The sequence below is a fragment of the Musa acuminata genome, chromosome BXJ2-5 (assembly GCF_036884655.1).
Source record: "Musa acuminata AAA Group cultivar baxijiao chromosome BXJ2-5, Cavendish_Baxijiao_AAA, whole genome shotgun sequence".
NCBI lineage: Eukaryota > Viridiplantae > Streptophyta > Magnoliopsida > Zingiberales > Musaceae > Musa > Musa acuminata.
The window spans coordinates 45,025,055-45,038,563 of NC_088342.1; the positions used below are offsets into that span (position 1 = coordinate 45,025,055).

The window sequence follows — 13,509 nt, forward strand, 5'->3', positions numbered from 1 at the left end:
AAGCCAATAGAGCTAGCTCGAACGCCCCGTCATGGACTATTGTCTGCAAGGGTTGACAAATCATAATTGCCTCCGCATCACTACCTAGTACGAGGGTGAGCCAAAGATGATTCTTGGAATGACTTTTTGTGGGTTTCTTTGTGCTTGCCCGAAATCATCGCTTCTACAATTATGTACCGATTGGCCCTATGAAACATCTTGAGAGTTATTATTGGTGGTCTCTCGACTAATGACCAAAAGAAGCGAATAAACCTTAGGCCATCATAAAGGCCTATATCACTAGAAAGGGTGTGGGCATCCCACTAGAAAGGGTGTGGGCGTCCTACATGCCTCATATTTTGCCAACGAACCACGTGAGGAAGTCAAAGAGAGTTTCATCATCTCTTTGTCTCAACTTGTCTCAACTTGAGTAACATTGCCACATATGTATGTTCCTAAGGAAGTGAAACTCGAATTCCTTCACGAGTTGAGCAAAGAACAAAACTGAGAGAGTAACTTCAAGCAACCGTTCAATTCTTGCACAAAGCCCCTTTGTGTTAGTGGAACGCTCGGCACATCTGAGCTCCGAAACCTACGATGTGCTCCATTGGATCAGCTCAAATAACCTCTCGTAGACTATTGTCCATGGCGATTGATAGATCGTAATTGCCTCTATGTCACTACCCAGTCGAGAAGTGACTTAGTCTTTGTCTTCCACATCATCCTCTTTGTGATGACTAGCTAACGAGATGAGATTGATTATTAAAATATTCCCTGTCACTAGTCAAGCGAGGATATTTAAGAATGTATCGGATGAGATTTTGAACCTTTAACTAATAATAAACGAGTCAGGTATAACACCATTTTAAATCATTAAACTTAGATATATAAATAAAATAATTATTGATATAACTATTATATAAAAATCTACATAGACAAAAGCACAAGTTGTGACTGGGATAAGAGAGTTTCTGCAAGTTGAAGAACTTAATCCATCTCGAACAAGGATTCGTCCTTTTTCCATGTCAATGTTGAAAGTGATCTCCACTGAGCTTCTTCAGGTTCATAAAACAACATACCGATCATTATCACTGTCAATGTCATGTGTTGGTGTAGACGACACATTATATCTCGTCTGCTATGAACCAGGAGATGATATCATGAACAAAGAAAAAAAATTAAGAATGCTGAAAAGAATTTAATTTCTGCAGAAGAACTCAGCTGATCGACAAACGCGAGCAAAGCTATGTGGATATAACTACCTTTATCATGAATTCCAGATTTGAAGTGCTTCAGAAGAATTTGACTAAGAAACATTTGGTATGTAAAGGATCAGACATAAATTTTCAGCATGTATGAGCACATATAGAATAAACTCTGGAGAATGCATACATGTGCAATTTACATGTTTGGAGGCTGGCAATATTATCTAAGGAAACGGGTCGGCATCCATTCATGCACTCTGATAGGGAAGCTATAGAACTCTTCATTTCTGGCATCATTCTTGTTTAAAGGATTCAACCATAAGAACCCTCTGTCGGAGAAAGAAGTCCGGGCCTCCAGTGTGTTATCCAGCACTATCCCTACTATAAATGCCACTGTTGGAGCCGACGAGAAGATAGAATTTAATATGTCATTGAACTGCAAACAAGAAAAGACATGAGTATCATAAATTAAGCAATAATCAGATTTTACTCCATTCAGCATATCGCATTAAACTATAAATCCTAACAGGTCCTCGGCTTTTCGAGGTGAAATAATAAAGGAGGTACATATGCTAGTCGAAGTTATAACATCACAAGGCTTTTCTCTTTTTTTTAAGAGTGGAAGCTCATCAGCTGAATTATCTGCATAATTTTCCTAATAAGAAAAAAGAAGGCTCCATCTGGTTCTAACTTACCCATCCAGCATTTGTTTTAGCTGGTCCGTGACCCGCTGAAGCCGTGAATTCATTGAAGTACTGAGGAACAGATATACCAAGGAAAAGTGAAAGGCCCACTATGTACAGGTTCCTCATGGAGTTGTTGTTGGCGAATTGAATAAATGAGACACCAACAGCAGCTACAATATCCAAATAGGTGGTTTTTAGAAGCATTAGCAGGATATTGATAGAAATAATTGAGAGAGAAAATAACAGAGAGTAATCCATATTTTCTTCTAAACTCACCGACGAGTCCCAACAGAATACAGTATACTGCTGCAAATATTGGTAATGGAATTGAAGCGAACAACGCACCGAACTTTCCTGTTATGAAGAATGCTTCAGATATCAAAAATTTAGTGAGTTTCATTCCACATTGAAATTAGTAGTACATACCGAAGATGGAGAAGAATATCATAAAACCAGCCGATATCTGCACGATTCTCCGACTTCCAACGCGTGTCAATCCCAGAAGTCCAACATTTTCACTACAAAACACCTAATCGATTATACTAAAGGAAACTTGGAAATAATCTTTAATAACAGCTGTAATGAAGCAGCTAAAAGAACTAAACAACAAAATTTATTGGATGCAAATTTTGCAAGAAAAGAAAAACCTCTTCTTCTTTTATTTCTTAAAGGAAGAATTAAAAGAAACTTAATATACTTAAATCATTTTCATTTTCTTCTAGATGTAAAATATAAGCTAATTTATTTTTTTCTTGAATCCAAATTAACTACATGGATACGGACAAAATTATCGCATTCCGGACAGCTAGTAAGAAGAGAACAAACAGATACAATGTGAAAAAAAGACACAAAGACGCTACAAGTCTGCAGCGATCAGCATCGGGTGCAAAAGATTGCAGAGCATCAAATGATCATCTATTAATCCTAAATAAAACCTTTTTATTAATCTCTAGAGCATCAAATGATCATCAGCTATCTGCACATGCATTAGCCAAAATTGTAGTCAAATACAAAATACATTTGTGTGAGTTGAAGTAAAATATCATATTCATTATAGAATTGATTGGCCAGCTTCTATTTATTATATTCGGTCTCACCTATTGAAGCTTTATTGATAATTTCATAGCTTAATGAAATAAGCTTGCAGCATTCTGCTTTTGCCTCAGAGGAAAAAATGAAGCCTCAACAAAAGAATACTTTAACCTCTCGTCTGAATATTATGGGTGTCCTTCAATTGTTGCTATCATCTAACGAGTTTTGTAGCTCATTGTTCAGTTATAAAATGGCCAAGTAATCAACTCATATAGATCATCCTCAGTCTTCATTAGACCATCTAAAGTTTGTGTTGTCAATTCTATATGAGATAAAATGCCAATTCTACATAAATTCCATTTCGTATAGTCATCTTACTGTAACCATCTAAAGTTTGTGTTGTCAATTCTATATGAGATAAAATGCCAATTCTACATAAATTCCATTTCGTATAGTCATCTTACTGTAACCAGGATCTAGTTCCTTGTTGTATACCATGTCAACACAGCTTAAATTATACATTGCATCATATGCGTCCGATACATCAATGAATTCATTTGTATGGCTACTTCTTTTTATGCTATATTGATCACCTTAACCCTCTCTCAATGCAACATAAATTTCAATGTGTTTGTCACTATTAGGTGGCTAACATAAAAAGCTCCTCTTCAGTGGCAGCTCCTCTGAAGGTGGCCAATGCCTGCTTCCTCTTAATCGCCTCATCTTACCTTTGCTCCTCTTTGCTGACCCTCACCAGCTACCCATGCTAGTTCCCCGTTATTGTAACTAATATGTAGGGCTCATCCTCTCTGTCTCTCTCTAAAATTTAGGTTGCCATGGCAAGTACAAAACAGTCTTACGACTCGATACACTGATTCTATCAGTACCATACCGGTCCAACTGTATACTAATATTGATGCTGAATGTAAATTTTTATCCTTGGGTAACCAATAAAACAATTACACGCCAAGAACTTCTACCAGGGATTTGACAATAGAGCCTTACACTGATGCAGTCGAACCAGCTGCAGCACCAAATATACCTTCAAGAAGCATACCAACACCCTGGGCATACAAAACAAATTATAAAAAGGAATAGCTGATACTGCATCAAAATTCTTGTTTAATTGATAAATTTTTGACAAAGTACAAAAATATGTGGCCTGTGGTTTAAACCTGGAGGCCAATGCTTCGACTTAGCACATATGCAGGAGGTGGTGTAGCACCTGCGAGCCGAGCAGCTGCATAATGGGCTCCAGTAGACTGCATTTAGAACAAAGATGAAGTATAAACTACTTTAATAAGACAACAAAATAGATATGAAATATCAAATTTTACCTCAAGACCTGAAACAAGTACTGCACCCATCATCCCAAATACGTGACTTGCAGCAAATATGGGAGCACCCCACTGAAATGGGTATGGGATCTTAATCCTGAGACAAACAATGCCAATACATTGATATTTGAAATGCTATTCTTAATGGCTTATGTTACATTTACTGAACAAAAGAATAAAGGATGCTGTTGAAGACTACCATGGAGCAGATGATATTAAGTATGATCTATCAGTACGGCAATGCAACTTGGTCTTCTCGGGGACATTGTTGTATGCACCAGCAGCAGTAAGAATAGCAGCAAAAGCCCATACAATTTTGACACAGAAAATGATTGAGAACCTCTCAAGCACAAAGTAAGCTCTCTCATTAACGTGCTTCGTATGCTGTAGAGGATGCGGATGGGTGAGTCTGCTATTTGTCAGCATTATATAACAATTATCAAATAGGTTGATCTGTGAACCCCTTACCTGTTGGGCGATAACTAATAATACTAACAATATCAGCACTGGCAATCCAACTTCAACACATTTTCCTAGCTGAAAATATCAAAGGAATGCCAACTTAAGAAGTTTTTTTGAAACCCTGAGTTCTGATGAAATCTAGAAACCACACCTGAGGGAAGCCTCGCTCGAACAGTCCAAGACCCACAACACAAACTACAGGAACTATAGTCACAGGACTGCAGAACCTGAAAACCCGCTTTTCGATACAATAATTAGACTGTAAACTAAAATCTGATGTATAGATATGCTTTCAACACAAAAATCATTGAAATTCTACCTGAAGAGTTTTTTCCATGCTCTGGTGTACCCAATAAATATGTTGACGAACGAAGAAATTATCAGTGCTCCTTGAATGGTTCTCGTAGTATGGACAAATCTCTGCAACAATATTGAGACCAAATAAATATGTCTTTCACTGTGAACAAAGATACTTGTCAGCAGTAAGATGCGGCTCAGTAATTGTGAAGTCACAGATCAAGTGCAGGCAATCAAAGATCATAAGCTACAAGAAGATTGACTCAGAAATCTATTTATTCTTCTTCTTCAAAAGCTCAATTATTTCAGGGTCTATTCAACTAATGTTTATTTGGTCTCAAAATTTTTAGACGATGAAATCCGTGAAGCACAAATTTCAACACTATAGGAAGAGTAACCATAATTAGGAAGAAGTTCTTTTAGAGCAAAGACACTTGGATTAATGAAAGCAGAATCCCTTTCCTTCTCAATGATTTACACTGAATAGTCAAAACGATTGGTAATAAAGTGCAACAAATGAACTTGAAAGCAATGTCGTCCATCTACCTGGTGTTCATCATTGTAGGCCCGTGAATTGAAGTCTCTGATAATTGACATGACAGGGATGATGAACGCAAAAGATGAGTTCATCACAGTGGGTAACCGTGTTCCGATCAATGTCTGGAGAAGGGTATTAATCCCACTCATGAACAGAAGTGTCTGAATAGTACGTGCCTTATCTCCCTGTTGCAAAATTACAACTGATCGATGAGTTGCTGACTAGTTTTGGGGGAAATCAGATCCAAGTAAAATAGAAATGTGTAAAGTGAAGATGTTTTACATGGTTTCCACCCATCAGAGGGACGAGAAAAGAAGCTAGCATGACAATTGATCCCAACATAACTATGTAGTGTTGGAACGCAAGTGCAAACATTTCAGCTGTAATTCCCAAAACATTTTTCAAGTAAGCAATAATCCTATCTGATAAATAAGTATACCGAATTACAGTTTTGGTAAAATTATGAAGAACAAAACGCAGTAATTGGACAATTGCCAAACCAAGTGAATCAAATCATATGGAGATAGCATAAGCATACATGTCAGACAACAAAAATAGAACTTTGAGCCCTCTTCATGTGATAGAACAGAGCTAACCAAAGGAAATAAGGCAACAAGCTGACATGAACGATTATTAGGGCACTTGGTTGCGGTTTCGTTGATGTATTCACAAGAGAAAGACATTGGAAGAAACAAGAAGGGCAAGATATACTGCGAAAGGAGCAAACAACTGCATATCCATATTGTTGCATACCATCAAAGATCAACTGAAAGAAGCAAAATTAGCAGCAATAACTTGAGAATTATGCTTATTAAAAAAAGAGAGGATCTTTTAGCAGAGATCCAGCAAAAAGAAGAAGACTTTGAGGCGTAGAAAACTCGACACCATAATGAAATCTTAGAACCAAAATCTAAGAAGGTCAAAATCCTAAAGATACACCCAAGCAAACTTCCGTATCTTAAGATCCAATAAACAATAAACTGGAAAAACCATAAGTCTTGAAGAAAATTCCTCGACATAAAACACAAACAGACAGGTCGAGTACAAGAGAATCATGGAATTCATCCGATAGAACTACTGAACAGAGTCCAAAAAAAAACAAGAACAAGGGGGAAGAAAAGGCGACACGAAGCTCACGCCACGAAGGGTTGGAATGGAGGCAAAACTGAAGATTGGGAAGCTGCTCGAGGGGCGGGTGAGTCGGGTGGACGTCTCCAAACCCAGCAGCCGTCGGCATCGGCATCGGCATCTGCATCTGCACCGACGGCGGTGCGGTCGGAACCACCGGCGGCCCCTGGGGCGTAGGCGCTCCCGTCTCTCCTCCCATCCTCCAATCTACCACCGCGTACCGTGATCCCTTCAAGCTTCTGGTCTTCTCCTACTATTATTATTCGCCACAGCCTCCTCTGTTATCAAAACCAGTAGCTAAAATACTAAAAATGGAGCTCAAGAAAGACTAGAGATAGACTCGAGAAGCTGACAAACGAAGGCAAAGAGAGACTTTTCAAAGAAAGCATAGACGCAACGCACAGATCTTTTGTAAATTTGGATCAACAACAACACTGAGCGGTTTCCTTCTCACAAACTCGGATGTTTGTGAGAGAATCAATAGTAAATATGGCAAAGGTGGGGATCGAGACGTACATTAAACAAGGCAAGAGATCAACGACGCCAACCTTTGTTTATACTATTCATCGAGGTCGTTCACATTGTTCGAATTGACGGCAAAGATGTTGGACTCACCAATTCTACTGAATCCTATTTACGACTTTACTGCCAGGAACATGTGAATGCAATTACGTCCTCAGTACTCAAGTCTGGGATGCGTCATCATGCACCCGTTGACTGTCCTCGCTCTGTGGGCCATTCTCATGTTTCCGTTGATTTTATTGTACTTCAGCAATTTTTACGCGGTTGGGGAACAGGAACATTAAATTTTCTGATTTGATGCTGCTACTTTGGATCGATGATGCATGAATCAGGGCAGTCGGTCAGCGTCGAAGCTAAAGATCATGGTAAGAGGAACACTTGTTCCCTACCCATGACGTGATTGGAAAGGGGACGTTGGAGCGTTGGCATTTGGAATCTCGAAGGGAACAGCGGAGTGGAGACACCGAGATCCCATCCATAGATCACGTGGAAGCAATAGTGTGCAGACATAGGATAATGTTTCCCGACAGCTACGGCTGCGGAGGTCGGCACCGACACGCCACACCCGATAGATTCGAGTGCAATCTTTCTTCCCGGGAGGATGTCCACAACGAACGTTCGAAACGACCGGACCTGACATCTGAGTTCCGCGAGTCTTCCCGCAAATGATCATCTATCTACCGGAAAGATCCGCTTGATGCCGGACTCTTATGTGAAGATTAAGCCAAAGTTCCGGTGGAGTGAGAACGATTCTGTAAATTGTGTAACATGAACATCTCTGCTACACAAGCAGAGGCATCAGATGGGCTTTCGAGGATGATTAACAAGCAGAATGATACATTGGAGGAGGATCTAATATATATTAATAGTTTGTTCGATGGATGGTTTAAGTAAGAAGACTAAGAGAGGACGAATGGAATGGACAAATGCTGGTAGCACGCAAATTGAAGTCATTAGCAGTGTCTGTATCAATTTAGCAGTATCCAGAAAAATTGAAGATATATGCGCTATGCATCATGAGAAATTAAGAGTCTGAGAGAAATTTGAGATTGAAAGCTGCACTTATTTCATATGATCTTACTAGCTTTGTAGACCTAACAAGTTGTCCATAGGTTATGAGGCAGATTTGAATGCAAAAATATAGAGAATGAAAGCAGGAAAAAAATACTAGCACGCACAAAATTATGATTTTTAATCAGTAAAACACATTATCTGAGATGGTAATGAGCTATAATGTTGTTTGAACTTCTACAGAACTGAGTGGTAGCAAAACAATACAACTTTCATAAGCTTATCCTCCACATATTTTTTGCTTGATCACTACTCACTAATGAACATATTATATGTTGACTTACCCGATAAGTGAGGGATTGAGAACATGGCCGGTGAACAACACTACTCCGGTTACGTCTTCTCTTATTATAAAGATGAATGGGTGATCTGCTTCAAAGTCTAGAGGACCAATCGGTAATGACCTCAGAGCCACCACAGCAGCAGTAGCAGCGGCTGCTTCAGTTCCTTCTTCATTGACTTCGATAAAGGATTTGTGGAAAACTGATGATACATAGAGGCTTCGACCAACAGATGAATCTGCCACCTCTGATAGATCTGCATCTGCACTGAAAGGTAATGCCAGGCCCAAACTTTTCAGCACTGCAGATGCTTCAAATCCAAATGATATCTTGAACTTTGGCAGCTTGAACTTCCCTACTTTAACCTTCGTCATTGGAAGACGGTGAGTTAAGAACTCAGACTTAGAATTCAACTTCTCCTGCAAACTCCACAAACCATCTCGTGCATCTGGCAGGAAAATATACATAGAGAACAGCCTTGCATCCTCACCTTGCTTGTAAGGGAGCCTAAGAACCTTAAATCCATCATTTGAAGACAAATACTGATCTTTTTTACTAGACATGAAAGGCACTTGAACTGAGGTTCCATTTACTAGGTGGAATTCTGAGTCATTCGTCTGAGATGAATCAAACTTTTCATTCCAGGATCCTTTGAAGTAGAGTGCATTACCCAACACCAATCTGGTGTTACTGTCAACAGAACCAGGAGGAAGGAGCTCTTTGATCAGGCCAGCGGTAACGTTCTCAACCCAAGAGTTAACCTCATTTGTAACTTCGACAGCCTTCATGGTCAGCATAGACGTCAACAACCATACCAATATCAACAGTATATAATGAACATGAATTGGATTAATGCGGAATATAACTGTAGTCAGGAACAAAAGTTTGACTGGAGATCAGGTGATCTTTTCCTTTTCCTTTCCTTAATTGTATCCTGTTTGACTCTGTTAATCTTGTTGACAAAAAAGTGGATGGTGCCAATTGATATCGATTGTGCATATTGCTCTATAAAGAAGAAATATAAAGTGACAAGATATTTTCTAGCTCAGAGCCCTGAGAGTTAGTATTTTATTCTGAAGTGCTAATTTTTATATAAAATAATCATCTCAGAGAATTCCAAATCTATTTTCTTCTTATGAGAATTCCAGAACTAATAATAGTATTACCTATGAAGTATACAAAGCATATTGATTTTTGCAGTAACAAAAACTTCACTTATCAATAGTGAAAGAGACAATTCACATGAAACAAAGTATGGAGGCAATTCACGAGGATATCAACAGTCTGTCAAAGATGCTGGGCTACTGCTTGCCGTTCCCATGAGTTTACAAACTGAATAGAAGTTATGCACAGGTAATAAGTGCATCAAGAGAATATTGTCAAGTAACTGCAATGTCAGCTTAAGACACAAAAGTCCTATGATTTTCTATTGTTAGAAAACATTGATTTATGAGCATCTATAATGATAGAAATGGTCATATGACTCTTCTAAGTCAAAATTTTAATTCCATATAGGTTTTCAGACCAAGAATAAATGACTCATTATAAATTAGTTAGTTGTTATGGATCAAAGTCTATCACAACAACAACAAAGCCATAAAATCCTAGTAAAGTCATAAAGTCCCAATTATTTGTGATCGGCTACATGGATCAAAGTCCATCAAATACTTGATTTTATTCGATGTAGTTGACGTCAAGGATTGAAATTTCGTATTGTACCGAAGTTTCAAGATTTGCTCAGTACGGTATGGTACTATATACCGAGCGATATATTTCGGTATACCGCTCGGTATATGTATATGTATATGTACATATGTACATATGTATATGTATATGTACATATGTATATGTATATGTACATATGTATATGTATATGTACATATGTATATGTATATGTACATATGTATATGTATATGTACATATGTATATGTATATGTACATATGTATATGTATATGTACATATGTATATGTATATGTACATATGTATATGTATATATACATATGTATATATATATATATATATATATATATATATATATAAAGACGACGTTGCCTCTTTTCTACCCACACGGAGAGAAGGTGGGGCGAAGAAACAACGCCGAGGCCTCATCACCTCAGACGAGGTGACGATCGATTTAGAGTAGTAACGGGGCAGAAACAACCCCAATCGACGGTACCGCCCGGTAGCGGGCGATCCACGTACCGATCTGCTGGTGGACCGGTACAAACGATATTATTCGAAATTAAAATCCTTGGTTGATGTTACAAAAAAGGCTGTCTCAAGTCTTTTTTTTATTTCCTTTTTGGATCATATCTAGGTGGAGGATGAGATGGTAATAAAAAGGCATAACAAGCTTATTTTATGGATGTTCTAAGATGATCAACAACAACAACAACAACAACAACAAGCCAAAATGTCTCAACTATTTAGGATCATCTTTCGATTACTGTTTGTCTAAGACCATTTTAATCAAATTATGAATCTCAAGTCCAAGCTAATTGCAAAGATATTGTTGTCATGCATTTCAGAACACCAAGAAAATAACAGCTTAGAGCCAATTATTTGTATGGACTAGTTAACTTGCTAATCTGAAATTAGATGCCAAATAGAATCATGCAAAACCACTCGCAGCATACAGTTTGATGGTAAATAAATTAGTTGTTTTTTCAGAGGTGTAAAGTACAAATATGTTTCTTGAAATGCATAAGCAGTTTGCACTCATTTGGAACACAAATTAAGAGCTAGATACTTTATTGTAGAATATTTAATGCAATTGAACAGTTTAGTTAAAGAACATGGCTGATCTTTTGGGCTTTCAACCAATTCAGATGTATAGATACAAATCTTAAATAAGATGAACAAAACTATAACCAACAAGAGAAGGCTGGATGAAGCATTCAAAAATCTGTTAATAATAAATATAGAGCAACATAATAGTACTGGATTAGCTTTAATAGTAATATGTGACATGAAAAAGCAATAAAAATTTTGATGTAAATAGTGTTAGACATTACAAAAAAATTGGCCCATTTCCTGGAAAAAAAAAATCAATTTTTTAGGATAATACCACACAATCGAAAGTTTTATCATTCTGTCGTAGGTCATATGTTCGATCCAATGTCCGTCCCCTATTATTCCGCTTCGCCTAATAATACTACGTTAATGGGAAAAAAAACCTGACCTTGGTTTGGAAATCAACGATTTTAGTGTCTGCTCTAAAAATCTGGGTGACGATCTCCTTGAAGGAAGGCTTCAGCAACAACGAGGAGTCAAAGAAGACGCCGTTGGCGTAGGACACTCTGGGCCCACCTCTCGCCGACCCGTCCGCGAGGACGACGGCGACAACCTGCGAAGATAGGGCGTTGAGGTCGGCGACTCCGCCGCTGTCGCCGAGGCCGAGGAAGGAGAGGATCTGGTCGAGGGTGCGGCCCTTGGAGCCGGCGGCTAGGAGGGACAGGACGAGGTGAACGGAGAGGGGAGAGAAAGCGAGGTTGAGGTCGCTGGCGGCCTCGGCGCCGACTTGCTTTGCGAGGCGGAGCGCGAACGCAGTCTGGCGGCCGATCGACTCCCTCAAATCCATCATGGTAGCAGGTCTTTGAAGAGAGCTGAGAAAGAGGGAAGAGGGCGTGTAATGGACAGCTTCTTTTGCTTCTGTTAGTCGTCACTTCGTAATCGATACCCCACAAAAACGTGAAAAGAAATAACGGAAAGCTAACGCGAAATTGACGCGCATCGGATGCGAAAACCCGTTCCGGTCTTTCGGAGTCGTCGAAGTCATGCGACGGCTCTAACAATCCGATATCATCGTTATCGGGTCATATCCCCGATCCGCATCCGGTTATTATCGGATCGGATCTCGAGCTGAATCAGGTCGGATCTAATCCGTTTACACCAATGGTTCTTACCTAAAATGTGTGCTATGGGATTAGAATTATCGATCGGAATTGGATGGAACCAAGCGATTTTGGCCGATAGGGACCAATTTGATTGAATTGGACCCATAAGAATCAATTGGATTCAAACCAAAGTAATTCGATTAGGTTTAATTTGGACCGATTGATTAGAGTCCAATTTTTTTATTTTGAATACCTATAGATTTAAGTTTATTTAAAATATTATCGTTTCTAATGTTATCCAAATCAACAAATATTTTGATCGAGATGCGTCGTGTTTTCAACAATGATATCTACACGAGGATAATTATCTGAGATAGGAACACTGACACCAGTTTGGGATTAGTAGTGAATGCCAATATATATATATATATATATATATATATATATATATATATATATATATGACATATGATTATAATTAAATATATCTTAATATGAAAGCATTTAGCAATTTATAGACCTTAGGATGCCTTCGTATAAAAATACAGGAAGCCATAGAGATTAGGAATAGATACGTCTTGTCTTTTTAATACTCATTTTTACTGTATATTAAAAATTGATAGAGAATCTACTATCATTTAGTACACGATTATCATATGAGATTCAAATCATCCTCTATGCATCTGTCTACGTGGACGAAGATTTAAAACAGAAAAATACAAGCCTCCTTCTCCTCAGAAAGATAATCACAAGTATCATTCTAACATGAAAAATCTGCTATAACAGAAACACATGCCCAAAATACATGAATCAAGAAAATCCAACTCGTAAGATGAGATCCCGAATACTCTCATATTGGATGAACTAAATGATGTACTTTGAATCCCACTTATAAGATCCCCGAAGCACACATTTGAGGGGGATAAAAGATAAAGAATCTACTATCAGTTAACACATGTTGTCACGTGAGATCCAAGTTACTCTCTACCTGTCTACCTACGTGGATAAATATTCAAAATATGAAAATACAAGTCTCTTTTTCGTCCGTTATCACAAGTAAGATAATCACAAGTTTTCTTCTTATCTATTATAATAAGGAAGATTATTACTATCCTTTATCACAATCATAAACTC

At 38.2% G+C, this 13,509-nt stretch overlaps 2 protein-coding genes across 4 annotated transcripts; both read right to left on the reverse strand.

The window, feature by feature from the left end:
* Positions 1-1,228: 1,228 nt before the first annotated feature.
* On the reverse strand, positions 1,229-7,179 carry LOC135612988 (nucleobase-ascorbate transporter 3-like). Of its 3 annotated transcripts, none has more exons than XM_065109854.1 (15): positions 7,067-7,179; positions 6,674-6,942; positions 5,819-5,916; positions 5,545-5,721; positions 5,021-5,121; positions 4,853-4,928; positions 4,708-4,776; positions 4,439-4,623; positions 4,240-4,336; positions 4,078-4,164; positions 3,908-3,966; positions 2,297-2,388; positions 2,147-2,224; positions 1,880-2,040; positions 1,229-1,620 (listed from the first exon to the last, which is right to left on the reverse strand). In XM_065109854.1, exons 2-15 carry the CDS (start codon positions 6,861-6,863, stop codon positions 1,405-1,407), a joined length of 1,686 nt encoding a protein of 561 aa, XP_064965926.1. In that variant the 5' UTR covers positions 6,864-6,942; positions 7,067-7,179; the 3' UTR covers positions 1,229-1,404. The 3 variants fall into 3 exon arrangements, with proteins under 3 accessions (XP_064965926.1, XP_064965927.1, XP_064965925.1); XM_065109855.1 differs by lacking the exon at positions 7,067-7,179 and adding an exon at positions 7,038-7,053; XM_065109853.1 differs by having other exon boundaries at positions 4,439-4,776; positions 6,674-7,090.
* Positions 7,180-8,361: 1,182 nt separating this feature from the next.
* On the reverse strand, positions 8,362-12,218 carry LOC135612989 (serpin-ZXA-like). Its single transcript, XM_065109856.1, has 2 exons — positions 11,721-12,218; positions 8,362-9,320 (listed from the first exon to the last, which is right to left on the reverse strand). The coding sequence occupies exons 1-2, from the start codon at positions 12,120-12,122 to the stop codon at positions 8,538-8,540; spliced, it is 1,185 nt and encodes a 394-aa protein (XP_064965928.1). The 5' UTR covers positions 12,123-12,218; the 3' UTR covers positions 8,362-8,537.
* Between the last annotated feature and the right edge of the window lie 1,291 nt (positions 12,219-13,509).